Here is a 24,654-nt window from a genome sequence, read left to right on the forward strand (position 1 = left end):
TAAGATTAAACAGTTAAAATAAGCAATTTGAAAACTATAAAACCTAAATATGTTTGTGTAATATTTAATGTGTTTAAAATGGAATGGGAAATCCTACTCAAGCAGGCAGCACTCCCACAACAGAAAGCCAAAGACAGACGCTGGCAACCAACCTACAGAAATAAACAAATCTTCACATGTTTAATGTATAACTGTGTCACTTACTCATTTCCAGAGTGTACGCTGAAAAAGGGCAAAAGTCCCTGCCTTGTCATGATTTCTGAAAATTCACTACTGGGTGGTTCATGATTCATGACACACACAGAAACTGACGTGTATCTGGTCTTAAAGACACATCACATCTAAATGAGAAGGAACCAGAGAGATTAATGTGAAACTTTGACTTGGTTTGTGAATGGTTTCTGAATTCACTGGTGTTTGAATATTTAGATTTTTTTTTTTCCTTCTCAAATGGTAAAAATGTACAGTTCTGCTATTATTTCAGTGTGACAAAAAGTTTCCTTATGGAATAAAGAGTATTGTACGGTCTAATTTAATACAACCAAACAGAAAATTTAGAATTTTTATTGCTTGACATGAGCATTGCAAAAAACGTCATCGCTCCACAAAAGGTAACTAAATTTATTCAAACACCTCAGAGAAATGGAAAGCCAAAAAAAAGATGTGACACAACTTCCATCAACAACTTACAACTGTGTGTCATGGTCATTTTCATTTTCTTTAATGTTAATTGAAATGACGTACATACAAAGTAGGTATACGCTATTCAATTAGGATTTACAATCAGCAGTTTTTAACAGAAGTCAAGTACTAAGATGTGTATGTCTCAAAATATACTTATGTGGCTCCAAGAAAAAGATGTAACTGAATGCAAGAAATGTACAAAATAGAGATAAAATTACAGTAATATTAGATTTGTCAGACGTTTTCATTTAATGTAGAATAAATATAACCCAAATTTATAACAGTGTTGTATTCTGGCTAACACTTAACCATTGGTCAGAAACTTTCAGAGGACTGAAACCACAGAAGCATAAATTACACCACATGAGTCTGAATGTCTTGAGACCACAATTATTTACCCATTCAAATTCATTTCTACTAAATAAAAAATACAATTTACAGGGTGCTGCAATGTTGTTAGCATTTCACATGAACTAAATGAACATAACTAAATAGCCACGTGTAGAGAAGAACTTGGTGTCGCACAGAAATGTTCAGAGTCCATCTACCTTTTCTGTGTTCCTATGGCGGCCATGTGTTGGAGGTGGAAATGGCACGAGAGCTGATATCCCTCCTTCTCACTCATGGACTCTTCTTGTTAGCTGGAGACAGTGAGTAATTCAATAAGTCAAGTATTCATTCATTGCTTTCCTTTTCAATCATGGGGCAATTTTTTTTTTCTAACTTCCCCCATCCACCTCCACACCGAGTCGAAACAAGTGAGTTCTGCAACTTCCATCTGTGGCAGCCCTTGTTGTCTTATTGCAGCTTAATTACAAAATATTGGTGGTGGTTTTCTGTAAAGATTATTCACTGTAGGAGGCCATACATAATTTGGACCCGAGGGTTTGTCACGGAAAATAATACAATGCACCGGGCTTTCTGTATTAGATTTCCTCTTTTAGCCTCCTTGACATTTCAAGCTGCATGAACTAATACATCTGTTATTTGTTGATCATTTGATTATTAACATACTTCACAAACCAAATCAGCTGCCCTGCTGGAGACACAGATACAGCTCAGTAGACAACCTGGGTTCTCTTGCCTGCCTCACACGAGCACATGCACAGAGATGTGCAATTCAGCCCTCGGTGAAAAAGCAAAGCGGGGGAAAAAACATTTATCTTCCCCTCCTTTGAGCCTATGAACACTCTGACACCGGCATGGAACAAAGCCCGTCATCACATTCTAATCTCAAATTTCAGGGCTTTTATTTCACCCAAATGCCACCCTGCTGGCCTTGTGAATTATTGACAGACTGACACCAATGCGAAAGGACACATAAAAGAGGCTAAAAGCTGTGGCCCTGGAAGAACTTGTCCTCCCCTATTGCCATCACCAGGGAGACAAACTGTGTTAATGCTTCTCTGGAAGCTCACAGTAACTTTGACTGAAGCACCAACATATGACTCCTGACCCACAGCTGCACCGTATGGCAGAGCTATTCTCTGCAGCATTGCCTCTTTGGTCTGTGTATGAATGAGCTTTAGAGCAATTACTACACCACCAATGCAAAGCTGTGTATTATCTGATCAAATCATGGAAATTAAAAGTCACATGCGTGAGTTCAGCGTACAGCTTTTTTAACTCCTCATTTGACTATTTCCTATCATTTGTCAGTAGAGTCACAAAATGGTACTCAGCTCTGCGTGCAGTCATTTAGTTTGCATGATGAAAAGTAAATTGAGGTAAGCCATGTGTCAACTAGACAATATTTGTCAGTTTTGCGTCTTATCACGCCCATGCCTACTCCTCATTTTGCTCAAGATTAAGATGTTATGGAAACAAGTGGAAACAGACGGCGAAGACAGAATTATTATTATTATTATTTTTTTTTTTTAAAACAAACATGATGAGTGCGAGTAGAGAGCAGCAGATTGAAACAAAGCCATCAGCAGAAATAGGAAGTGGTGTTTGGAGAGTGTTTTTGTGCTTTGTACTGCGGTCTAATCCACCTCGCTCTCATTGCTGGCACCCTCGGGTCGCCTCAGTTTGTCCACCTGTTCATTAATCTGTCCGTCTCCACCTCGCCGATCCTCTGTCTGCATGCTTAGGCCCTCCTCCTCCTCCTCGACATGGCTGACATCATCCTCCTCCTTCCGCTCCTCCTCCCCTTGCACCTCCATGCGGACCTGGTCCTTCAAGTCCAGGGGCAACACTGCGCCGAGGCTGATAATGCTGGCATCTCCGTTAATGCCAAGAGCGCCATCAGGTCCTCCCAGTGCATCCTGGGGGTTGTGGTGTCCATCTTTGATGGGGGAGGAGTTGCCAGACTCATTACTGACAGGAGAGATGTCACTGCTGCTGTTGGTGTGGTTAATCGATGGCGAGCTGGGTGCTGAAGGTGGCTTCAGAGGAATTTGCCATGAGGGAATTTTAGGAATAGAGGGGGTAGAGGGGAATTGTCTCCTGTGGAAACAGACCAGACACGAGAGAAACGAGAGCTGACTATGACCTCATCAAAAGCATCACAGTGATCACACTTTGTGGAAAGAGCTTTCCCATGATCAAATCGGTCATCATTTGGCTCAATGCAACCACAAAACTACATGCATAACATTTGAACATGCACAAACACACACTATGCATCCTTTGCAATTCTCATAACTACAACAAAGAAAATCCCCCTCCCCCAAACTGCCAGATGTTCCCCACACCTGGTTAAGGTGCTGAAGATTTTTTTTAATTACACCGACTGCAGCTTTTAAGATGAAAAGGACAACCCTGAGTTGTAACGTGATCAGCACTTCTTGGTGGTTTAGAAAAAAAAAAAAAGAAAAAAAAAACTTTGGGGATGATTTGGATCATTAGAACAGGAAAGGAACGAGTTAGGAGACAGATGGCGATACTGAGACTTTATTTTCTCATTCAAGTCTTTACCATTGTGTGAATCCAGGTGAAGCCAGGAAAGCAAACGATGATGGGATTATTACTGATTAGAATGTAGGAGGGGAACAAAACATGCTCAACTAGACAGTTCAGAGGCAATTTTTGTCCTTGCCGTTTTTTTGATGTACACCATTACTTCAGCCTTCATTACAGACACTGATACATAGTCATGCATGCTAATGGGGGTGACTGAGCTGAAATGTGCCTGACTAGATTGAAGAACCAAGCTGGAAGAGATCTACACGGTGAGATATTTTTAAACCATGGTCACAAAATACACTTCAATTTTGTATTAACATAGAATAAGTGAATGAAATAATCATTCACAGAAGATTTTTCATTTCTCTTGTTGTAGTTTTATAGTTGTCTCTCATTTTGTACTCATACAATTACAAAAAGTTGCACAAGAACAATTATGCATGTGTGGTTATCTTGCTAACCAATAAAAGCAGTAAAACACAGAAGACCAGCTGATGCCTGCAGTATGCTAATTGGCCGAGGCAAGTTGTGAAGTAAAAGAAATGGTGCAATCAGTATTATAACCTCTAGTGCCTGTGAGATTAAACATCTTTGAGATTAATGATTATGCTTTAAGTGTGCAATTTGGAAGAGCAATGTGACATTATGTGTTCTTTTATTTTATTTATTCATACACAAACACAAACTTTCAGGCCAACTGCAACAATTCTCCACTGTAGAAGTGACTCTGCAAAGACATATGCATAATGGTTGTTTTATAATTCCTATGTGTACAGTACTAAAAATCTTAGCTTCATTTGCTGGCTTTTTTGAGAGCATTCAAACACCACATACCTCAAATATGCAAGAGTTGCCTTGCCTTGTGTAAAACCTTCTGGACTTCACTCATGTGACTACAACTGAGCACTGAAAGCACTGGAAACAACTAGCAAATGTTCTCTGACTAAAATATGTCAAATTTCAGTTTCAGTTCACTTTAAAGTTTGGTATATGCACTCATCAAGAACAAGCTACACAGCTACACAACTTCTGTAACAAACTTTAGATTTGTTTTTGACTTGTTGGTATGATGTCACTGACATCGAGTATCTTAAGACTGAAGCTAATATAAAAGAGCAGTAGTTTTATAACACATTGTATGTGTTTGACACAGACAGTAATTCATCTCTGTTTAACAATGAGGAGCATCAGGAAGTCAAAATTCAGCACACACGCATGTACGCATGTGCACACACACACACGCACGCACACACAGGATCACTGTGTTACCTGCTGAGTAGTAAGCCCTTCAACGAGGCAAGTTCTTGCTTCAGCTCTCCAATCGTTTGGTTGTCCAGGATGCGGTTGGTTGAAGATGTTGCCTATAGGACAAACACAATTAACACTCAACCCCAACCATGAACAAACACTGTTCAGGTCAAATGCAAAACCCAGCTTTGTTTAAAAAAGGCCACAGGTTACAAGGTGAACAAATATGGTGATTGCTAATGCTAAAAGCTGCACAACAGCCGGTGACAGCAGATAGGAAAACAAGCTATTGCACTTCAGCCACCTTTATGGCCTCAACTGCTCCCAAAGTCTGGAGTCTGCGAATCGTGTTGTTTTTACATAATTTTCCATGGTATTGAGAGAAAATCAAGCCGGTGTCTCATGTTTTGGATAAAGAATCTTGAACAACGGCCAAAGCAACGGTCTTCTTTTCCATTCATGAAAGCAGACCATAGCTTTGCAGTTTGTTTTTTTCTTTTTACATTTTATCAAAAGGTGTATTACACATACACACACACCTATCCATTTTAGGACTTCCATTCATTAGGGCAGCCTACCCAAGGCCTTATCCATAACCTTAACTATAACACAATTCAAATCATAGCCATAAACTCAACCTGTTCGTCAGAAATGAGGTTCTGCCATATTATGACCAGGTTTTTGTCTCCATTAGGACTGCTGGTCCTGACAAGAGCAGTGTTTGCCAGAAAATATCACACACACAAAACAGGTGCAGCTTTAAATGCTACAGGGTATAAACATATTTGAATGGCAAATTGCTGGTGAAAATGTGTCTCTTTTTTTCATTTTAGAGATAGGTAATATTTTGACAATGGTAGCTATAAAATGACAAGTTTTGACAAAGGCCCAGAGGAAAAAAAAGTGTGACAGAGCAACAGGCAAACGCAGCAATAAAATTGAGCTGCAATGTCCTGTAGACTAATGGGTAACAAGTAAATGAATAGAAACAACTAAAATGGGAAGAAGTAGGGGCTTCACCTCTACTATACTCTCAAATCAAACAGTCACCATTGATTAATGCAACCTGTGACGAACCAGCATGAATGAGCCTTGTTCAGCTATTAAGGAAAAATAGTTAGGAACCGGTGATGTAGCTAATTGCTTGCCATTCTTAGTCGATTGCTAAATAAAGAGCTTAAGTGTGCAGGAGCAGGAGGATAGACTGACGAGACGAGAGAGAGAAAAGGCAGAAGACAAGGGAAAATGGGATAAAAGAAAAGTAAAAACTGTAATTAAGACTCTTCTGACTCACCATGGGAAGCTTGTTAGGAAGTGTGGACCCCCTATTGAGGGTGGAAGGATAACTTCAACTCTTTCACTTGTAATTAAATCTAAAAGAAATTAATTGAATCACATGTGAAAGGGATCGGGCTCATTTACAGTAGAAGGAGGGAGGCAAGAGGAGTGAGGGTAGAAAGAAAAGGAGAGGAGGACGGGAAAGAGGATTTTTTTTTTTGGCTCTTATCGGCTCCTAAACCTCGCTGATAAGGAGCCGTGTTTCAGGAGGAGAGCATTGGAGGCCAGCTGAAGACACTCTTATTACAGTCGTCACCTCATTAGAACCATCTTAATCCCTTGCCTCCCCAAGGCAGCAGTATAATAACGCCAGATTCTGCTTCTCTCCCATTTTGCAAGAATTGCTATATACGCTGATCTAAAAAGATTTCCAAAGCAGATATTTTGTTTGCTGACATAAATATGAGGATTTCTATGCACTTCATGTCAGAAAAAAAGCTGTAGAATATAACTGTTAACCGCTAGCTACATCCATAATTTGCATTATCTGCAGAGCAGCACCATATAATATCTCACATCAAGGCTTGTCACACAACACTACCTCTGACATATGTCTAATTAAGTCTGAGGAAACCTAATTAAATGTTGGACCAGGACTGGATTTCAGCTTTGAGATACATTATGTCAGTGTTTATACACACACGTTGTGGAATAATCTTGTGTTAAGTGCAGTGGGTGCTTAGGTGGGTTGAGTGGTGGTGGACTATCGGTGACTGGAGAGATTTTAAGTAGGCTGCCGGCTTAGAATCTGATTTTAGAAGGCCTGGCTGAATTACTGACACATATCCGATGGAGTACACAGTTTGTGATAAGAATATTTGACTTCTGAAATTATTTAACAGCTCTGAAAAGACACATACCTTAAAAAATCAGAACATGGAGCTTCACCTCTGAATTATTATTCTTACAATTATTACTATTTTTACATACTATAGAATTAATCGTAAAATAGGATCATGTGAGCCACAACACCCATCAACATCATGATGTTGTGAACAATGAGCATCATGATGTTGTGAACAATGAGCACTCTATGGTCATTACATAGATTACATTGCATAATTACATGAGAACTAATGCAGATGGTAAAGACCTTTTACTACTGTGCATACTTCAAAACTTTTTATGTACGCTTTCTCTTAGTAATAAGATGAACGTGTATGTTCACTACCTTGTGATAACACTGTCCTACAGACTACAGACAAAGCTTTGTGGTTTTATTTGGGAGGGAACTGAGAATTGAACAAGCACGCTCTTGTTTTGAGTAATGTTTGACTTCTTTCACACATCCTGGTGTACAGGTGCAGGACGGAAAGCATAATTGCAGATGAACTGTGCATCATGGATAAATATACATCCGAAAAACTAGAATTACCACCTCATGGTTGTTTACGTCTACCAATTGGCAAAGTTGCTGTTTATTTTCATGTTTGTTTAGACTTAAAATATATACAGTGAAAACTTTGAAGTAGTTTAATAAGTGCATAGTTTTTTGTTTTTTTTATGGAAATGGAAGTCATAGCTATCAAATTTTTAAATGTATTATTCCAGTGAATCATTTAGAGACCTAAATATTCACTAACAATTCATTCTTGACTTCAAGTTACTTTCTCCATTATCCCTGATGTATAACTCTCACAAGAATCTCACTAGCTTCCCGAGATATTGCATTCACAAGAAGAGACAGACAACCCAAAAACACCAGTCACCAGTGCAGAGGCATGACAAATGAAGCAACCAACCAAAAACAGGAACACAACTACGACAGAGGTGCCACCTATTAAATCATCAACCACCATTGCACTGGCTGTGTTTATGTTCTAATGTGTAAATACTGTACATAGTAAAGATTTCCTTTAAATGGTTTAAAAGCCTTGTAAGTAATATGTCTATGCGATAGCGGTCAGCCTTTTTGCTGGTTAATGAAGTGCTTTGAGGAAAAAAGGAGGAAAAAAACACATACATATATCCACACGCACACACATACACAACAAATGGGAAAAAAAGAACATCAACTCCAGCAGCACCCAAGGACGGCAGCGCATCTGGATAAATGAAGATAAATGCCTGTGGACCATTAGCAACAAGATAAGATCTTTAACAAGCCTTGTTTAAGAGAGTCTGAAGGCAAATTAATTCACAGTTACTCCGTCGGCAGGCAGTGTGTTTTCGTGTAACACATGTATATTTATGATGGAATTAGTTTCAAAGGGAAGTCCCCAGAGGAGGGTTTTTGAGTGGAAACATTGGTACAATGCAATTGATTTCACTCTATTTATGCACTTTCCCACTGGCAGAGTGTCTCACACAAGCAAAGAGGCGGTTTCTAATCTTCTATGTGGGATCCACTAATAAAAAGAACGATCAGTGAGTTGAGACAGTAGGGCAAACACGGTTAACAGTCAGATTTGTGATGATAATGGAGCAGAAATAGACCTAGCTGTTTAACATCAGGGATGACTCACCCTCAGGAAAGTCAATCTTTAACACCTGCAGTAGAATACAGGAGCAGTCATTATTTTTTTTCCAAGAGTCATGATAACTGAGGAAATGTTCAAAGAGAGCAACTGCCTTAGGCCCTGCAGTCTGGAAATGTGCAGCATCAGCGCATGGCATGCTGTGTGTGGACACAGTGTCACAGAGTCAGTTAATTCACTTTCATAAGGAATTCCCCAGTTTCGGGACAGTAAACATACTCCACAAGTGAGCGGTTTCCAAACTACGAGAAATGTTTACTTAGCAGCTGAGGAAACAGAAGTCTCCATGTGTTTTTGGTTAAAGGCACATTTCCGCGTTGAGAGGTATAATTGCTAAGCGTGGTGTACTTTGAGCAGCGTGGTGAAGCAAACCCCGAAAGCCACAAACGGTGAATGATAAGTAGCTCGCCAGCACCAACATGTGTTTCTCATCAAACATCCCGGACATGAAAACAATTTCCCAATTTCCTTCAAGGCCTGAGACAACAGACGGCCTTGTGCCGACTCTCAGGGAAATTTAAGATCAACGATTTTGAATCCAATCTATGATTTGAAGATGATAAATGAAAAGAAATGACATCCTTGGTCAGTCTGTCTGACACTACACCTCAACTAGGCCTGTTTCAAACCAGTGTGGGTTCAAATCATATCATTGCTACCATGCAGTCACACATGCTCCTTTGTGGTACCACTGTTTTATACATCAGAGATTCTGTGTGGCTAAGAACTTGAAGCAGCACAAAATTAGATATGAGTTGTCAGTTTTTGATGAACCTTGTCCAGGGAAGAGATTCATATTTTTCTTCCTTGTTTGTGTTGAAACAGATGTGTCTGCATATGTTTTCCTGGGATATCCAGATGCTACAGTGAAACACCCGTGTGCTTAACAGCTGCGGACATAAAACATTGTCTAAGATTGTCTCTTCCAAGGCACTTTTTAAGAGCCCAGAGATCATTAAGTGATTTATGAGCAGCGTTATAAAAGCAAGAAACATTTCATCCTTGCACATAAGTTTTTAGAACAATCACTCACAGTGCGATTCACCTAAACACTTATGATTTTGAGAAGATTATGAACACTGTCTATAAAAATCAAGACGAAGACGAATGACCATACGGTTAAAGATTATGGTCCCATGATGAGATGCATCATAGTATTTTGCAGCTTGTGTTCTGATGATATACAGTATAATAAGGCTGTCCGTCTTAGGTAGTTACGACTCTTTGTAGCGAAAGAGTTTTTAGTACAGAGGCCTCGAGAAAGCTCTGCTCATCAATCTGGAGGTTTGAACCTGAATTTTTTTCGTTTACGTAGCTCTTCTGCAATTTAAGAGTTACTGCCTGTCTACCTTGCCACAAATCATTAATCACAACATAACAGACTTTTAAAAAGGAAGTCTGCAAACTTTAATATCTGAAGTACAAGGAAGCTTATTAAATTTGTTTTATCTCCTGTTGGTTTACAGTGAGATAATATAACACAAATTTCACCAGTTTTAACAGATTTATTAAGTTAGACTTTACTGTTGTTTTCAACTGGACTTAACATGTTGATGAATGAATTTGGCTAAATATGAGGATGCAGTGAACTAGTGTGAGGAAAAATTTGAAATAAGAATGAAACCCTGAATCTCAACCTTTCAACTAAAGCCACCAATATTCTAAACTGGTTGTGTGTGTGTGTGTGAATAGTGAATAATGCTGATACAGTATGCCGATGACACGGGGTAGTTACCTCTACTGTGGTCAGTTCCTGTGAGAGCTCTTGCATTCTTTGCTGCTGCTGGATCAGGAGCTCCTGGATGGATCCCAGGGTCTGCTGCAGCTGGCTTACTGTGGAAACAAGCAGAACAACAGATGGTAAATTTCGCAAATTTGAAAACAATTTTGAAAACAAGGAAATAAGGGTGTGTGAAGTGTTTGTTTTAGTGGCGCAAAACCAAGTCTTCTCTGCAGCGACGACAGAGCTGATGAGGTCCGACTTATTCCAATGATCAAAGCTGTGCTCCAAGAATTATAATCAAAGCTAATACCCCGTAACTTTAGTCGCAGCATTTTGGTCAGAGACACCGGTGGAGGGTGGGGGGGGGTGGCGGGGGGTACATAGAATGGGGATATTAATCTCTAGTGTCTGAACTTAAATCAAATAACAGTCTCTAACCTTCCATTATCCACCCAGACACTGCCTTCTAATGCATCTTAAATCCTCAAACGATCAACAAAGGAAAAAACAAGGCTCTTATTTGGGAGGAGGCTGCCAGACAAAATGTCCCCCCTAATCCTAATAAATATTGTTCTTTTTCCATTGACTTTGAAGATTGAATTAGTTCAAGTGTTGGTGTTGGATGTGGGTGTATGATTTCAAATAACACCAGGCACAGTTTGTTGCCCCCTGCTTCCAGTCACGCGTGTATTACCAAACAATGCATTAAGTTTCCCCGAGCTGATTATATTACAGAAAACCAATAAACATTCATATAAATCATGGGCGTGTAAAGTGTTAAATCAAGCCTAATAGGATTAACATCAACAGATATTGTGGCGGTCCACTACTGAGGTTGTCAGGCCAATGGTTAAAAGCCTGAGCTGCTGCTGGCTGGACAGGATGTAAAGAACCTTTCTCTCACATTAAGTTACCCAGGCCAGGACAAAAGACAGAGACAAGCTTGGAGTCCATGCTTCTTTTGAAAAACCAACACAGCCAAAATATTTGATCTTTCAAAGACACTAATATCTTGTAGTGACACCTGTGTTTAAATGGGTGGAGTTGTATCAATATGGGTGGGGTGCTGAAACGTCTGATCTTTTCATAGTCACAGAATCTGACAGAATACGAGTTTGAGCAGGATCGTTGGTGAGGGCCAAAAAAAAAAAAGCCATTGTGCAAACAATCTGAGTTTGCTACCGGGTTTACCTTTTTGGAGAAGGTAATAAAACTAAAATACTGCAGCCATCCAGCTTAAAAAGGTGTTATTGTGACAGGGTGTGCACGCAAAGCCAAGAGCCGCCCTATTAGTCTCCAATTCCACTTCACCACAGAACATCTTATCCAGATGTGCGGGTCTGTCTGCCAGCCTGTAATGATGTACCTCCAGAATTGGTACTGCTTTTTCAGCCACTTCAGCCAAGCAATTCATAGACCAGCCCTTTTCATGGCTCTCCACAAAGTCAACTCCATTGTCTCTCAGACTCTTGACAAAAATGCACGACTTCTTATTGGTAGTTGTCATAAATAAGAAGCCAAAAATAATGAAGTCAATGACTTTGGCCAAGCATGAATCAGAAAGAGGCTGCAGATGCAGAGTGTATACTGTATGTGAGAGATAGATAGATAGAGAGAGAGAATAAGAGAGAGAGAGAGCGTGAGAGAAAGAATCTGAGACAAGATGATGTGTGTGGGGCTTGCAGCTGCTGTGAGGAGGGTGCACATTGTATATTCAGTAAATTATTCAGTAAATACCTCAATATAATGTACACTACATATGTCCAGGGCTGTCTCTGTCTTTAATGGCCAGCTGGTCACCAATATGGCTCCCACCGACAGAGTGCCCAAACAGCCGCACAATTCCATTACAGGCTGGGCACGCTGAAGGAGTTCCAAGATCCATTCATTAATTGTCTGTGTGAAGTTGTAGGCAAATCATAATGGGAGTCAAAGCCCTTACTCTCGAGCAGTGGCTGGTGAGAGAGACTAATGTAGTCCTCATTCAAAAGAATACATCACCTCATTGCACCCGGCACTAGAGAAATACATGAACTTTAACAAAAGGGGGTTCAAGCAATTGGCAGCAGCAAGGCAGTCGGCCGCTATTACTCAGTGCAGCGAGGAGAGAGGGAGTGAGAGGGAGAGAAAGACAAAGGGAAAGCAGGGGGAGAAAACTCTCAATGTAATTGCAACCCCTCTCCCCAACTGTTAACTACAACAGTCATTAACTACAATAGCAGCTTGGCTACTGCAGTCATAGCAAATTAGTTCCCCACACTGGATAAAGAAAAGACCCATGTTTTTTTTTTCCAGTGGAGGCTCACCTTCTCGCAGCAAAAAAAACAGGAGCACTCTTTGAAACTATGTGTTTACTGACAAACAAAACATGGTTTGTGGGTTGGCAAATCTCCAGATAGTGATAAGAATGGGCAGCAAAATAATGCGAGGAAATGCGTTTGCATAGTTGGGAGAAAAGGAACATAAAAGGGCATATATTTGTTAATCAGATTCAGGGTGGCACACCTCGCACGCAATCTTACACAAATACTAACCCTCCACCTACCTTTGCCAGCCAGAAAACAATAGCATGGGTGTGACTGGATAAAATGGTAATAGCAACTGTTTCATCTACAGTATACTGGTTCGTGACAGGTAATGTAATTTATTTCAATTTGGAAAATCAAACAAACACTACCTGTATTAACGTCACAGGAGGGCATACACAAATCAAATAGGGTTATTTGTATTTCAACGGCTCATCCTCCACATAAACAAACAGTAGTACATATAGTTTTTCTCTATGATAAGAGGATTTATTATTAACTTCTAAAGCTAAGTTTTTACTTTGTTTCATGTCTCATACAGACAGGTAGACAGAGCTCATGGACACATTACAAAGACTTCAACATCACATTTTCAAGGCATATTATTTAGTTAGAAAATAAATTTGAATTTCACAAATCAAAAACAAAAGTCAAACACACACCGAAACCTAACTAAAACCAACTGGGGACTTATAAACTTTCATGCTTTTGGAGTTCAGAGGCCCAAACTCTGCTTTTATATCACTTGTTAAAACATTCTCTTAAAAAGAGCGCACTTTCATGAACTTGTGAGATTTTACTTATTTCTATTTAATAGCATATTGTTGTTTTATCCAATTAAGAAGCACTGTACAGACCAATAAACATTGCATAAGTGCTACACAAATAAAATTTATTATATATTTATATATATATAATAAATTATATATAAATATATAGATAGTGATATTATTGTTAATATCACTATCATACAATCTTATTGAAAATTCACAATTTAAAGTGGTTTTTTTTTTACCTTCATTATCTTTTTTACTTAACTCATTAGGCTTTAAAAACTGTGGTTGAAAAAACAAAGTCCAGCTCAACAGAGCTGCTAACAAGACCAAACTTTCTCAGAGTGTCTCCCTCATTTACGCCTCCTGGGATTTTTAATTATACTGACAAAGAGCTAGGAAAGCATCTCCCAACCACTCGCACTCTCTCTCTCTCTTTCTCTCTCCATGTCTGACAGACAGGTTGAGATTCCTCACCTGTCCAACATGGGAGCCGCACCTGTCAACGTACACTTAATCACACTAGGGCCAGTGGTGAGCCCGGACAACACACAGTGCCATGCTGCACACACAGCAAACACTGTCTCTCACACACGCACACTCATACACAAAATTAAATTGAACTTTCTCACCACCTATTGGGAAGAAGGTGGATGACAATGATGGTGGTGGAGGTTTAGATGGGGGTGAAGTTGGTGCAAGGGGAGACGGATGGAAGGGGGGGAGTGAGGGGGGACGAGAGGAGGGAAGAAAAGTTGTCATTTCCCAACTCCTCATTAATATTCCGAGGTTAAGAGCTTTTCAGCGAAACGTAATTAATTGAGCCTGAGCCTGACAGTAAACAAGCAATTTCAAATTAAAGCGAAATGACAGCAGCGTCATTTGTTAAAAACGTGCAGGGCCCCCCGATTTTGGCGACAGATAAATGAGGGAAAATGTTAAGGAGGGAGAAAGTGATGAAGATATTAATCTTCACCTGTCTGTGTCAGCGTGCCACTCATTGCCGCAATGTTGCTCTCCATCCTCTGCAGATGCTTCTTGTCGTCTCGCCTGCCCATAATGAGGGGAAGGATGTATTTCTGCAATTAAAAGCATGGCACAAAATTACACCTCTGTTCAGTGGGAAGGGGCAAAAAGACAAGAAAAAGACATGCCCACCTACACTTGGCTGTGATGGGTTAAATGGCATTGTTTTGTTGAACTGATGCCTAATTGTCTAATCTGCATGATGGGGCGCATGTTTAAGCAGTGTCCAAGCAGCTGATATAATTATACACAACTACAGCATGTTGAAACCATGGGTTGATATGACAAATACAACATTTTTGACAACTGATTGCATGTTATTCATCAAGCATTAACTGATTTTTTTTACTCCATTTAATATTATTGTGAAAGTTATAAATAATTATACTAATGCATAATAATAGCAACTGTGGTCAAAAACACACACACAGCAATACCAATGAATTAAAAGGGACACAGAAAGCAAGAGACAGACCTACACGGAAAATACATGGTCTTTGACACACAAAGCTGCCACTGAATAAACAAAACTTCATCAAATCATATATATAGACAAATGTATTCTCAATATGTATTTAATAACATAACCATTGTCTATGGTTTTAAGGCTGAATAAGGATCACCTATTCACAGCCGGTTGCGGCTTGCTGCTGCCAGAGCCGGGTTTTCTCCCCAGCGCAGGTGGCAAGCAGACACACCAGCACAAGTAATAAACACTTTTTAGAGAAAAAGATTAAATGAGTGTCAACACGTGGTAATTAATAAGTGGGTTGCTGGGAGTGTGATGTTTACAAGGTGTGCTATAACGTAAATAAAGTATGGACAGAAGCCTGGACATATGGTGCGACTGGCGCTACGCTCCAGTGACATGACAGCAACCTGTGCTGTCCCACCAGGGAATCCCACCTCCCAGGAGACCAGAGGCTGGCAAACCCTGCTGCATGAAGGCTGGTACAGGGTGTGTTCTCATCGGTGAAAGACCACAGAGGTAGAGGAATTGACTGTGCATGTGCAGCCTTATAAAAGGCTCTGTATTAAAGAATGAAATTATAGGACATAACAGGATCTAAATAGAAGCCAATATGTCTGACAGGGTCAGGTAGGCATATGCATGTACATGATACGTGCTCCCCGTCTCTCCCTTACAGACACAGAGGAGAATGGCCTGTCATCTAGGCCAAGAGCTACTGCTGGAGCTCCTGTCCTCCTCTAAAATGAGAGTAATGGCTTCCACATGCCACTCAGACTACTACTAACAACCACTATGGGATTAATGTCACCGGGGACAAGGGGCCTCATGAGCTCATGTTCAAGGGCTGCTAAGCCAGATAAAAACCAAGGTGATTATTTTTAGACGGTGGGAAAGCAAAAAAAAAAGGTTGTGTGCTGTGTTAGCAACTATATTTTTTGGAGGAAAAAAAATGTGTATCCAAGGGGAGGAGGGAAGGGGAAGTAAAAAGGGGTTCAAATGAGATCATGCTTTGACGTAAAGCAGGGTAGCTTTAATAACAAGACCAGAGTGATGTTACATACTGCAGAAGCGCCTTCTATTCGAGCACCGCAATTTGTCATAAACTGATGTACTAGCTAAGCCCACCAATTTAAATGCAATATCAGGGAGAGGCATTACTGACAGATCTTAGGATGGCAAACATAATGTGTATAACAAATTTTAGAGAAACAGTAACTGTGAAAACAAAGTCAATTGATGGTCTTAAGTGCAGGAGACGCAGGGTGTAACTTGCCTTGTAAAGCTGATGAAAGCCAAAGGCTATGCCCACCATAATGATGGTGAGGGCACCATAGTCCCTCCATCTGTAGCCTGCTGAACCTGGAGGATAAAAACATGTGTTGATGTGCTGAGAAAAAGACTGGTTCGCTTTCATTTTAATGTGGGTAAAATGCTTGCTCATAACGTTTCCAGCTCTGGCACACTGAGAACATCGTTTTGTGAACATACTGCAGCACGAAACTTTATGAATGTCATACAAGTGCAAATGGCATAACCCATTTTTTCAGATAATTTTTTAATGCCTGCTGAATTATTAGTTTTTGTAGTTAAAAACTGGGGTCTGTACAATGGTTAGTAGATATGATATGTTCACAGAATATGTTCTAAATTACTAACAACATGCAAAACTACTGGTTGTTGCCATTGTTGGCTGCTTTAGCAATTATTACCTGCTCTTTACACAAACGATGCAATCCTAAATATCCCTTTGTGATACTTATTTCATACAGTATATACTAACAGAACATTAAAAGGGTACCCACTCTAGCAGAAAAGACCAACACTGTGCACATATAGAACTCTTAAAATAACTGCCATGAACAAAAAGGTTTGTTTGTGTGTTTAGAGGTTGATGATTGTCTTGCTAAGTGACGGATAATGTGAAAGTGTGTCATTGTGCAAGCTGTCATCTGGGTAGGCTAACTGTCTGTCAAAGTGGAAATTCCCCCACATATGAGAGGCATTCAACTGAAAATGTCACTAAACAACAAACAGGTTTGGCGGAAATACAGTATATGAGATTTTCTTTTATTCACTCTGGTGGAATCCAGATAAACAGAATATTATTGGATGCTAAGCCACTGAAGTACACCACTGATATTCTATAACAGGTCTGATTTCACCTAATGGGTTATGTGGTGCATGTTTACTGGACTGAAGTAAACCAGACTGATCTTACGCCCGACCACTTGTGGAATTAATCATGCAAATAAAATGAGAGCCACTGTCATATTGGACTGTATGGTATATTTTCAAGGTGAGTGCTTCTTTTTTTTTAACGCTCCTTCATCAACTTACTCAAGGGCGTTTCCTTGCTGCCTCAGCAGCATTCAGGGCTAAATCTGTAACCTCTTCTATTGAAAATTTTGAATTATTCTCCAACATCCACATGGTAACCACATACATTTGGGTCTTCATCAACATTATAGCTGCAATATACTGTCACCTATCTCAGAATATTGTGCTTCTGAAAGGCTTTGGAGTCCTTGGGGTAGGTGGTTGACCCTGAGCAAGCATCACTGCATCACTGGGGTCTTCACATGCTCTTTCCCCCCTTTAGGACCCTCCATTCTTCCTGTCTCTCCTTTTCCTCTGCTACTTCTACTATGCCATCTTCCTTTTTTTATTTGGTCACTTAAGCTGTGGAACTGTGGTCTCCATCCCCCGTTTTTCCAATCTCCTCTCAAATTTATTGGGTTCAGTGGAGGCCTTCCTGTCCTTCTACAGCGTGGAAATAGAGATCAGAGTATCCATTACTTCGACAGAGATGGATGCGGGTCCCCATGCACCGTCCCCATAACAAGGACATCAAAGGGAGGTAGCCCCCTCTTTTCAGCATGACCCCCCATACAAGACTCCCGGCTCTCACCTCATTATGCAGCTCCCTTATAGCCGTTTTGATATAAAACCCCCCACTATGGACGGAGAGCAGCTAGTCTCCCTAACTACATGGCCATCCCATCAACATCACTTTCATTACAAAACATGAGATGCCGGGGGAGTCAAGGACAGTGTGGTAATAAATGAGGGTGGAATACATCTGGAATCATTGTCATATGGGTTAAGCATTACGCGGACTTCATTCTGCATTGGTAAATCAGTGGACAGCACTCATAACCTTCTGAGGTAATAAAGATACAGGTTGTGGTGTGGGGTCTTGCCATGGAGGAGCCCCTTGAAAGAGAATGGCATAGGAGACTTCAAGTGCATTGTTGTGCGTCGTAAGTTTTCCCTGAGTCGAAGGCAAATGTTGCATTGCATACAAGTCTATAATCCTTGTTAAGATGCTGATATTTGGTGAGCTACAGTTACTGTAGTTTAGTGGGTTTAACTTCTTAAGAAACAGTGAAGATCTCCAAAAGCAAACCTACACTGAACAACAATGTGAATTTAAATTAGACTCAACTAAATACATTTTTTGGAGATTGGACATAAATATAAAAATAATGCTTATTAAAAAAACGGGTAAACTCACTCTGAGGTACAGGAACCAGCTGGGTTGCATGGAGTGGATGTGGGACCGCTACAGGGTTCAGAGGCAGGACTTCTTCTGTGCTTCCAGAACGCTGGATGGCCAACTCTACCTCTTCATCTGTAAGTCCTGAAATCAAGACACTCAACTTTAAAGACAGCAAAGGAGGGGTATGTGCAGTAACTGTGTGTTAATGGGACCACCAAATGGCTCCTGGCCTATCATAATACATCCTTAAATTCTTCCCTAGCGCTACACAAATCTTTTAAGTACAATTTAAAGAAAGTAAGTCAAATCTTCATTGAATTTTACAAACGCTATTCTAAAAACAATATTTTCATTTAATGATTCGCAATGGGAATCTCCATTGAGAGTTTCTGCTTCAGAGACATCCATCAAAGAAAGATAGTGAGGAAAGGTTCACACAATGAAATCTGAAACTCTGCTAGCCTATTAACTGCCACCAAAGGCAAAGAAAATAAGAGTCTGTCCACTTCTCCAGTTATATTTCCCAAGTGGAGATTTCATAAACCCCAGACAGCGAAAATGCATTATTTTAATTTCTTCATTGTAATGTAAATGTATTACATAATTTTGCAAATGCCAATATAATTTAATCTTCAGATCTTTTTAATGATTTTTAGTGATGATTAAATTGCAAAGGGCTCCCTGATGGAGAATCAGGGGGGAGGAGAAAAGAATCTAATATGAACATCTCCTTTTGTGGCAAGAAAGTATTTTATTTCAGGCACCAAATGCTGCCATTGCTGTGGATATCATCTTTTAATGATGATCTTGGTCTAAACAAAAGGGAAATATTCCTTCAGAAGAACTACAATAACGTACAGCATAACCAAATAGTGCTGTCTGAAAACAAACCAAAAAAAGTATATCAAAATTAAAACTGTACTATTACAATTATCAAATCAAAGCAAATCAAAAGCAGTACGTACATACTGTTCTTGGTTTTTAAAAAAAAGAATGGCTAAGCTTTTAATAACATATGAGTACATATTATATAATTATAATTTCATAGAACACTGCTCATTGTAGCCTAACATTTTAGAATTCATTTCTATAAGCCATTTCCCTTGCTTATTGACAGAAATCCCCTTTGTATGAGAGCCTTTTGCTTGAACCATTCCCTGTGGATTTAGAGAATTTACACAAGCTCAGAATAAGCTTCCTTTGTGTTTTCAGAGGCATCAAGAGAAATTGGAAAATGTTCATTTCAGTGTTCCAAGAGATGGCCCTTGTGTTTTTATTAAAAGTAACTGCACAAAGCCATATCTCCGATAATGGCCTGTAGAGTGACCTTCATAGCCAAAGTGTACACTAACTTCATTGTGGACTGATAATACTGTGTAAACATTTAAAGCACACGTTTTCATTTCTAAACATAAATTAGTTTCCTCATATTTGAACATATGTTGGAGCATTTTATGAGTGAAATCTGAGTAACAAGTTGAACCGCCCACATTAACCTCTTCCTGTATGAATGACCCTAAAAGCATAAAGACATTTTTGATATTGTACCACACAGCTTATGCCATGGGAATGTCCCTCCCGTCACTTATTTAAATGCTCCAAAGATTTCAAAATGACCATGAAAATTGTTGAATAATTGAAGGCAAATATTGGCCAGCCTGTAGTCTACAGCTGGTTCTGAGTGCCAGGAAATGGTGTCACCATGTGCTGAGTTTGTGCAGTCAGACTGCACTGTCAAATAAGCAATAATGTGTCCCTAGACTCCTGATTCCTCTGACCACAGCAGACTACATGGTGGCAGACTATTGAGTGAGACTTGCACAGATCTCAGTTTCACCGAATGAGAAGAAATAAAAACAAGGTTTTTCATTTCACCTTGAAATGCAATTTAAATTTAAAAAAAGAGCTTCATGTATGAACATGTGAATGACTGTTTACATTTGATATTATGTACTTAGCAACTGAAAGTTTTTTTTCCACGTTCATTAAAATAAAATACACAGAAATTCTTAAAGCTGTCTTCTAATCAAATTACAGCTTGCTGGCTCTGATGTTTTATTTCCAATGGAAAGACAACACCGAATGAAAGGGCCTTTAGATCCCAAAGAAAAAAGGACAAATGTGAAAGTGAGTTTTACATATAAAAGGGAAAAGACCAAAAAGGGATTGTGAAATTTATTACGGGTTCCAAAACCTGTGGAATGACCCCTGGACCTCCATTTCAGATCGAACTGTGGGGAGATGAATTTTTTTAAGACATAAATTACACCTAATGACGACACCATAAAAAAGAACAATAATGGAAAGCTATTCTGTATTTCATTATACTGTATTATTTGGTGCACCTGATACACACAGTGCCTGTTTATGAGTCACCGTATTAGCAGATGCTCAGCCAAAGCATTTGCTTTGACCTTGCCATTCTCATTGGGGCATGAAATTACGGTGCTGGCACCTCGATATTACAGCTATAAATACTGTAAACTGCATATCTGGGCTACGTTTTCTATTGTCTTTCAACATAAACCTGATCGGTATTTATTTAAAGGAAAACCCATTGCTCGTCAGGTTATTTACAGCTCTATTTTCAGTGGCTCATATTCTCAGGGTATTTTTTAAGGGCAAAGAAGCAGCAAGGCTCTTGCATTAAATCCATTTCTCCAATTCTGGCACTTCTGGACTTTATGGGTCAAGACCCATGCCGGACAGCCAATTATAAAAATTGCTTACTAAAATATTTTGGGTGGTAAAAGGTGAATGCCTTTTTCACTATCTGCCAAGGGCTGAATTATGAAGTTGCCCTTGAGTGAAAATTACTTACATTTTGAATATTGTATTTAGAAAAAAATAAAATGCATGGCAGGGGTCATAAATAGATGGAGGTCAATGGGTTATTAAAAAGACGAGTGCAACTTCAACCTGTTTCCCATGCTGTGTTGGCGAGGGAGATTCTACATGTCATTTAGTTCAGTACAACTGCTTGAAAATGGCATGCCCTAAATAATGACCACTCTCATAGAGTATTCATTTATGTATTAAAAAAGCGGACTCTGCTCTCATTTCCCTGCTTTATCGCCTTGTAGTGATGACAAAGTAGGCAAGGACTGGGCTAGGTGGCGCCGTGGAGTAATTTATAACCACATCAATCCCTTTACCTTCTACGCAGGCCTTGGTCATTGTCATTTTTGTCCGAGAGGTGAGTCACATAACCCCACTTACAAACAGGATCCTATTAATATCTGAAATGATGAACCTTACCCTTACCTTCATACCAGGTATGGTAATAGACCAATAGTCTACCTGTGTTCCCCATGACCCTGGATCAGTGGCCCTCTGAGGGTGAAATCTATTAGCATTATTTATTCAAGTCAATAACAACTGGGATGATATAAAAAAGAAATAAGTCAAGCCATCATTTATGTCTCCCTGACAGACAATGTACTGTGCCTGTTTCACATGCTGAATTTACCTGTAATACACACAGTGTATGTAGCATTTGCTGTATTTTACGCTCCCAAACTGCACTCTGTTTGGTAATCTGAAAGTGGGTGTGAGTCAGTTTATGGCCCATGGTCAAAGTGACATGGTGAAAGCTGGAAAATGTTCCTGACTTTGCCTTGAGAATTAGAATTTTTTTTGATAATTATGTGTGTTAACTGCTCACTGTCTGGGTTAAATTGTGGTGCCAAAATGGGTCCCAGCACTCCTTAGTTGTTACATCTGTTGATTGTAGAGGACATAGATGGCACAATTCACTAGATGAGACTGTAGCACATTATATTTCACTCAAACACAATAAAATTTACTTGAACTTGGCAAGGAAAAAGTGAAGGAAAATTGCTTCAAAATGGCCTGCAAGACAGTTTATATGCAATTTATTTTGCCACTCCTTACAAAAAGGAAGAGAAACATCTGATCTTAATCTTGATTTATATTTCATCTAAGTGACAAAGTTTCAATATTTCAGCCACTTTATTAAACACAGACGCAAGAGGGGCAGCTAGAAATGCTGGACTACATAATTGCCAATTCATATTCTGAAATTGACAGCTGAAGCAAAACAGAAAATTATATTTTTCAATGAATATTGAAATAACCATACTATTAAGGTCTCTTTGGGGAAAAAAATGTAACCAGAGAGACATCCTTCACCGCAGATTAGGACACAAATGTGCAGAGAAATAATATGCACGAGTGAGATTATTGTGTAAAGATTCAGCAACATGTAATCAGAGTGGGCCCTATTTTCCCCTTCATCAGCTGTCCAGCGTAAGTACTGGCAGCAAGAGGAATCCAATTTAAATTCCACTCTACCAGGAGATGGTATTGTTTCATTTTATGTGTGCTTTGACATTTCTGGCTGTTAATATAGAGTAAAATCCAGAAGTATTTACATAAATATGACATTAAACTGTATTAGAAATTAAGACTGGCATATTTGTTGTCGTGACTGAGGGAGGAGGAAGCTGATTGAGTTTCTAGGTCAAAAGGCCAAGAGGACAATTCATGTTGATTACAAAAAATGTGAGTATTGGCCCACTGTTACGTCTGTGCAGAACTTAACCATATTAACTCTAATACTATGGCTAATGTGAGGCAGAAAATAAGTAAACAATCAGCAAATATAATGACCATATTCCACTAAACACAGAGACTTGTGTAGACACAGATTACATATAATTCTCAAATGTTTTTTTTATGCTACACTTTAATTGTAAGTGAGAAATACAACTCATTCAAGTGTTGCAAAATCATAAATAGTGGGAAGACACATAGAGGACATGTGAAGCATATTACATTTACCATATTAAGTATAGCATATTATATTAAATGTATTAATTATCTTTGTAATGGAGGTTATGTTTTTAACTGTGTTTGTTTTTGGGCAGCATAGCTCAAAAGGTAAAGCACATATTTGGATTACATTTTCCTGGGGTAAAGGTTTTGGCTGACGGAATAAATGGCCATATTTGGTTCGACTATAGGATTCAAAGATTACAATTGTTAACCTTGTGAGATTGGGGAGTGTATTGACACTGTGAGATACTTGATGGAGGTTCCACACTCTGTTCTTTCTCTATTTTTCTTAAAAGTTTTGGAAAAATGTGCAAAAGAATGCATGATTCAGAAAAAAATACATTACTGCTTTTCCTACTGTTACTCTACTGTGGGTGCCAGCACTTCTTTGTAGTTTTTATAAATATGTGTAAGACAGACTTGAAGAAAAGTTGACTCTAGTGAATCATGAATTGTCTTAAAGTCACGTAGACAGAAAAGGAGATTGATTAACATTGGGGCATCAATAACTCTGGAACATTACACAGAACTACGTCTGTCTTTCAACTTATATTTTCCTTATTAAATATCACCGACATTTAATATACATCGTTTAAGGTCACTTTAGAAACACATGTTAGACACAATTTCATGGAGGCTAAATAAATACTTTCAAGCTTGAAATTAGTGAGTTGAAGTGAAAATGAAGGAAAACAAACGGATTTAATTAGATATGAGGTTATTGACGAGCACTTTCCTGAAACGACATAGGGAAGTGAAGAATGAAATTTCCAAGTTCACTTATGTACATCTATACCATACAAGTCAAGAGTTCTCTGCAGAGTGATAGTCAAACATACTTTATGCTTAGTGTTACATTACTCTATTTTCTATCATCTTTACCCTCTCTCTTCCTGAGATCGATGTCCTTATGCAAATTGAGGGTTCTTGTTTAGATCTTTAGTGGAACTGACTTTCCAAAATAAATCTACATCAAAGCGCCATACATATTTCATGGACTTAAAGTGCAGTAAGAGCATACCATTTTGGATAGTGGAGCTCTGTAGAGTTTACAGCAAAGCACAAAGTACGAAGAAAATGAGGTGTAGCATGACATCATTTCGTATTGATGAGGCCTTATTGCATTTTGAGATAACCAACAGTAGATAGTGAACATGCCTTCGTTGTCAATAATGAGACACAAAGACAAAGAAATTTCAAAAGATACCAAGAGTCATTAGAGCCAGATGAGATGTGTGTAGCAGCAGCAGGCAACCATGGATTTGGTTTCAGGTTACCTTTCCCAGTCTTGGAGCTTTTAGGCTCACTTTTCACTGTTTGGCTACATTAATGGTGAAGGCAACGTCCCCCAGCACAGCAGAGGTACAGTCCCCTAAATACTAAGGGGATGAAGAACTGAAATAA

At 39.2% G+C, this 24,654-nt stretch overlaps 1 protein-coding gene across 3 annotated transcripts in view; it reads right to left on the reverse strand.

The window, feature by feature from the left end:
* Positions 1 to 548: 548 nt before the first annotated feature.
* Positions 549 to 24,654, reverse strand: part of pex14 (peroxisomal biogenesis factor 14) — a 42,798-nt gene continuing 18,692 nt past the window's right edge. Inside the window, exons 4-10 of one of the 3 annotated variants that reach the window (XM_058643626.1) lie at positions 18,469 to 18,594; positions 16,228 to 16,313; positions 14,433 to 14,535; positions 10,390 to 10,487; positions 4,861 to 4,952; positions 2,679 to 3,132; positions 549 to 1,325 (exon numbers count right to left, since the gene is read on the reverse strand). In XM_058643626.1, the coding sequence (XP_058499609.1) occupies positions 1,302 to 1,325; positions 2,679 to 3,132; positions 4,861 to 4,952; positions 10,390 to 10,487; positions 14,433 to 14,535; positions 16,228 to 16,313; positions 18,469 to 18,594 (983 nt within the window). In that variant the 3' untranslated portion in view covers positions 549 to 1,301. Of the gene's footprint in view, positions 3,133 to 4,860; positions 4,953 to 10,389; positions 10,488 to 14,432; positions 14,536 to 16,227; positions 16,314 to 18,468; positions 18,595 to 24,654 lie in introns of all 3 variants that reach the window. The other 2 variants (XM_058643628.1, XM_058643627.1) reach the window with 2 other exon arrangements.

Source organism: Solea solea, chromosome 11 (assembly GCF_958295425.1).
Source record: "Solea solea chromosome 11, fSolSol10.1, whole genome shotgun sequence".
Classification (NCBI taxonomy): Eukaryota; Metazoa; Chordata; class Actinopteri; order Pleuronectiformes; family Soleidae; genus Solea; species Solea solea.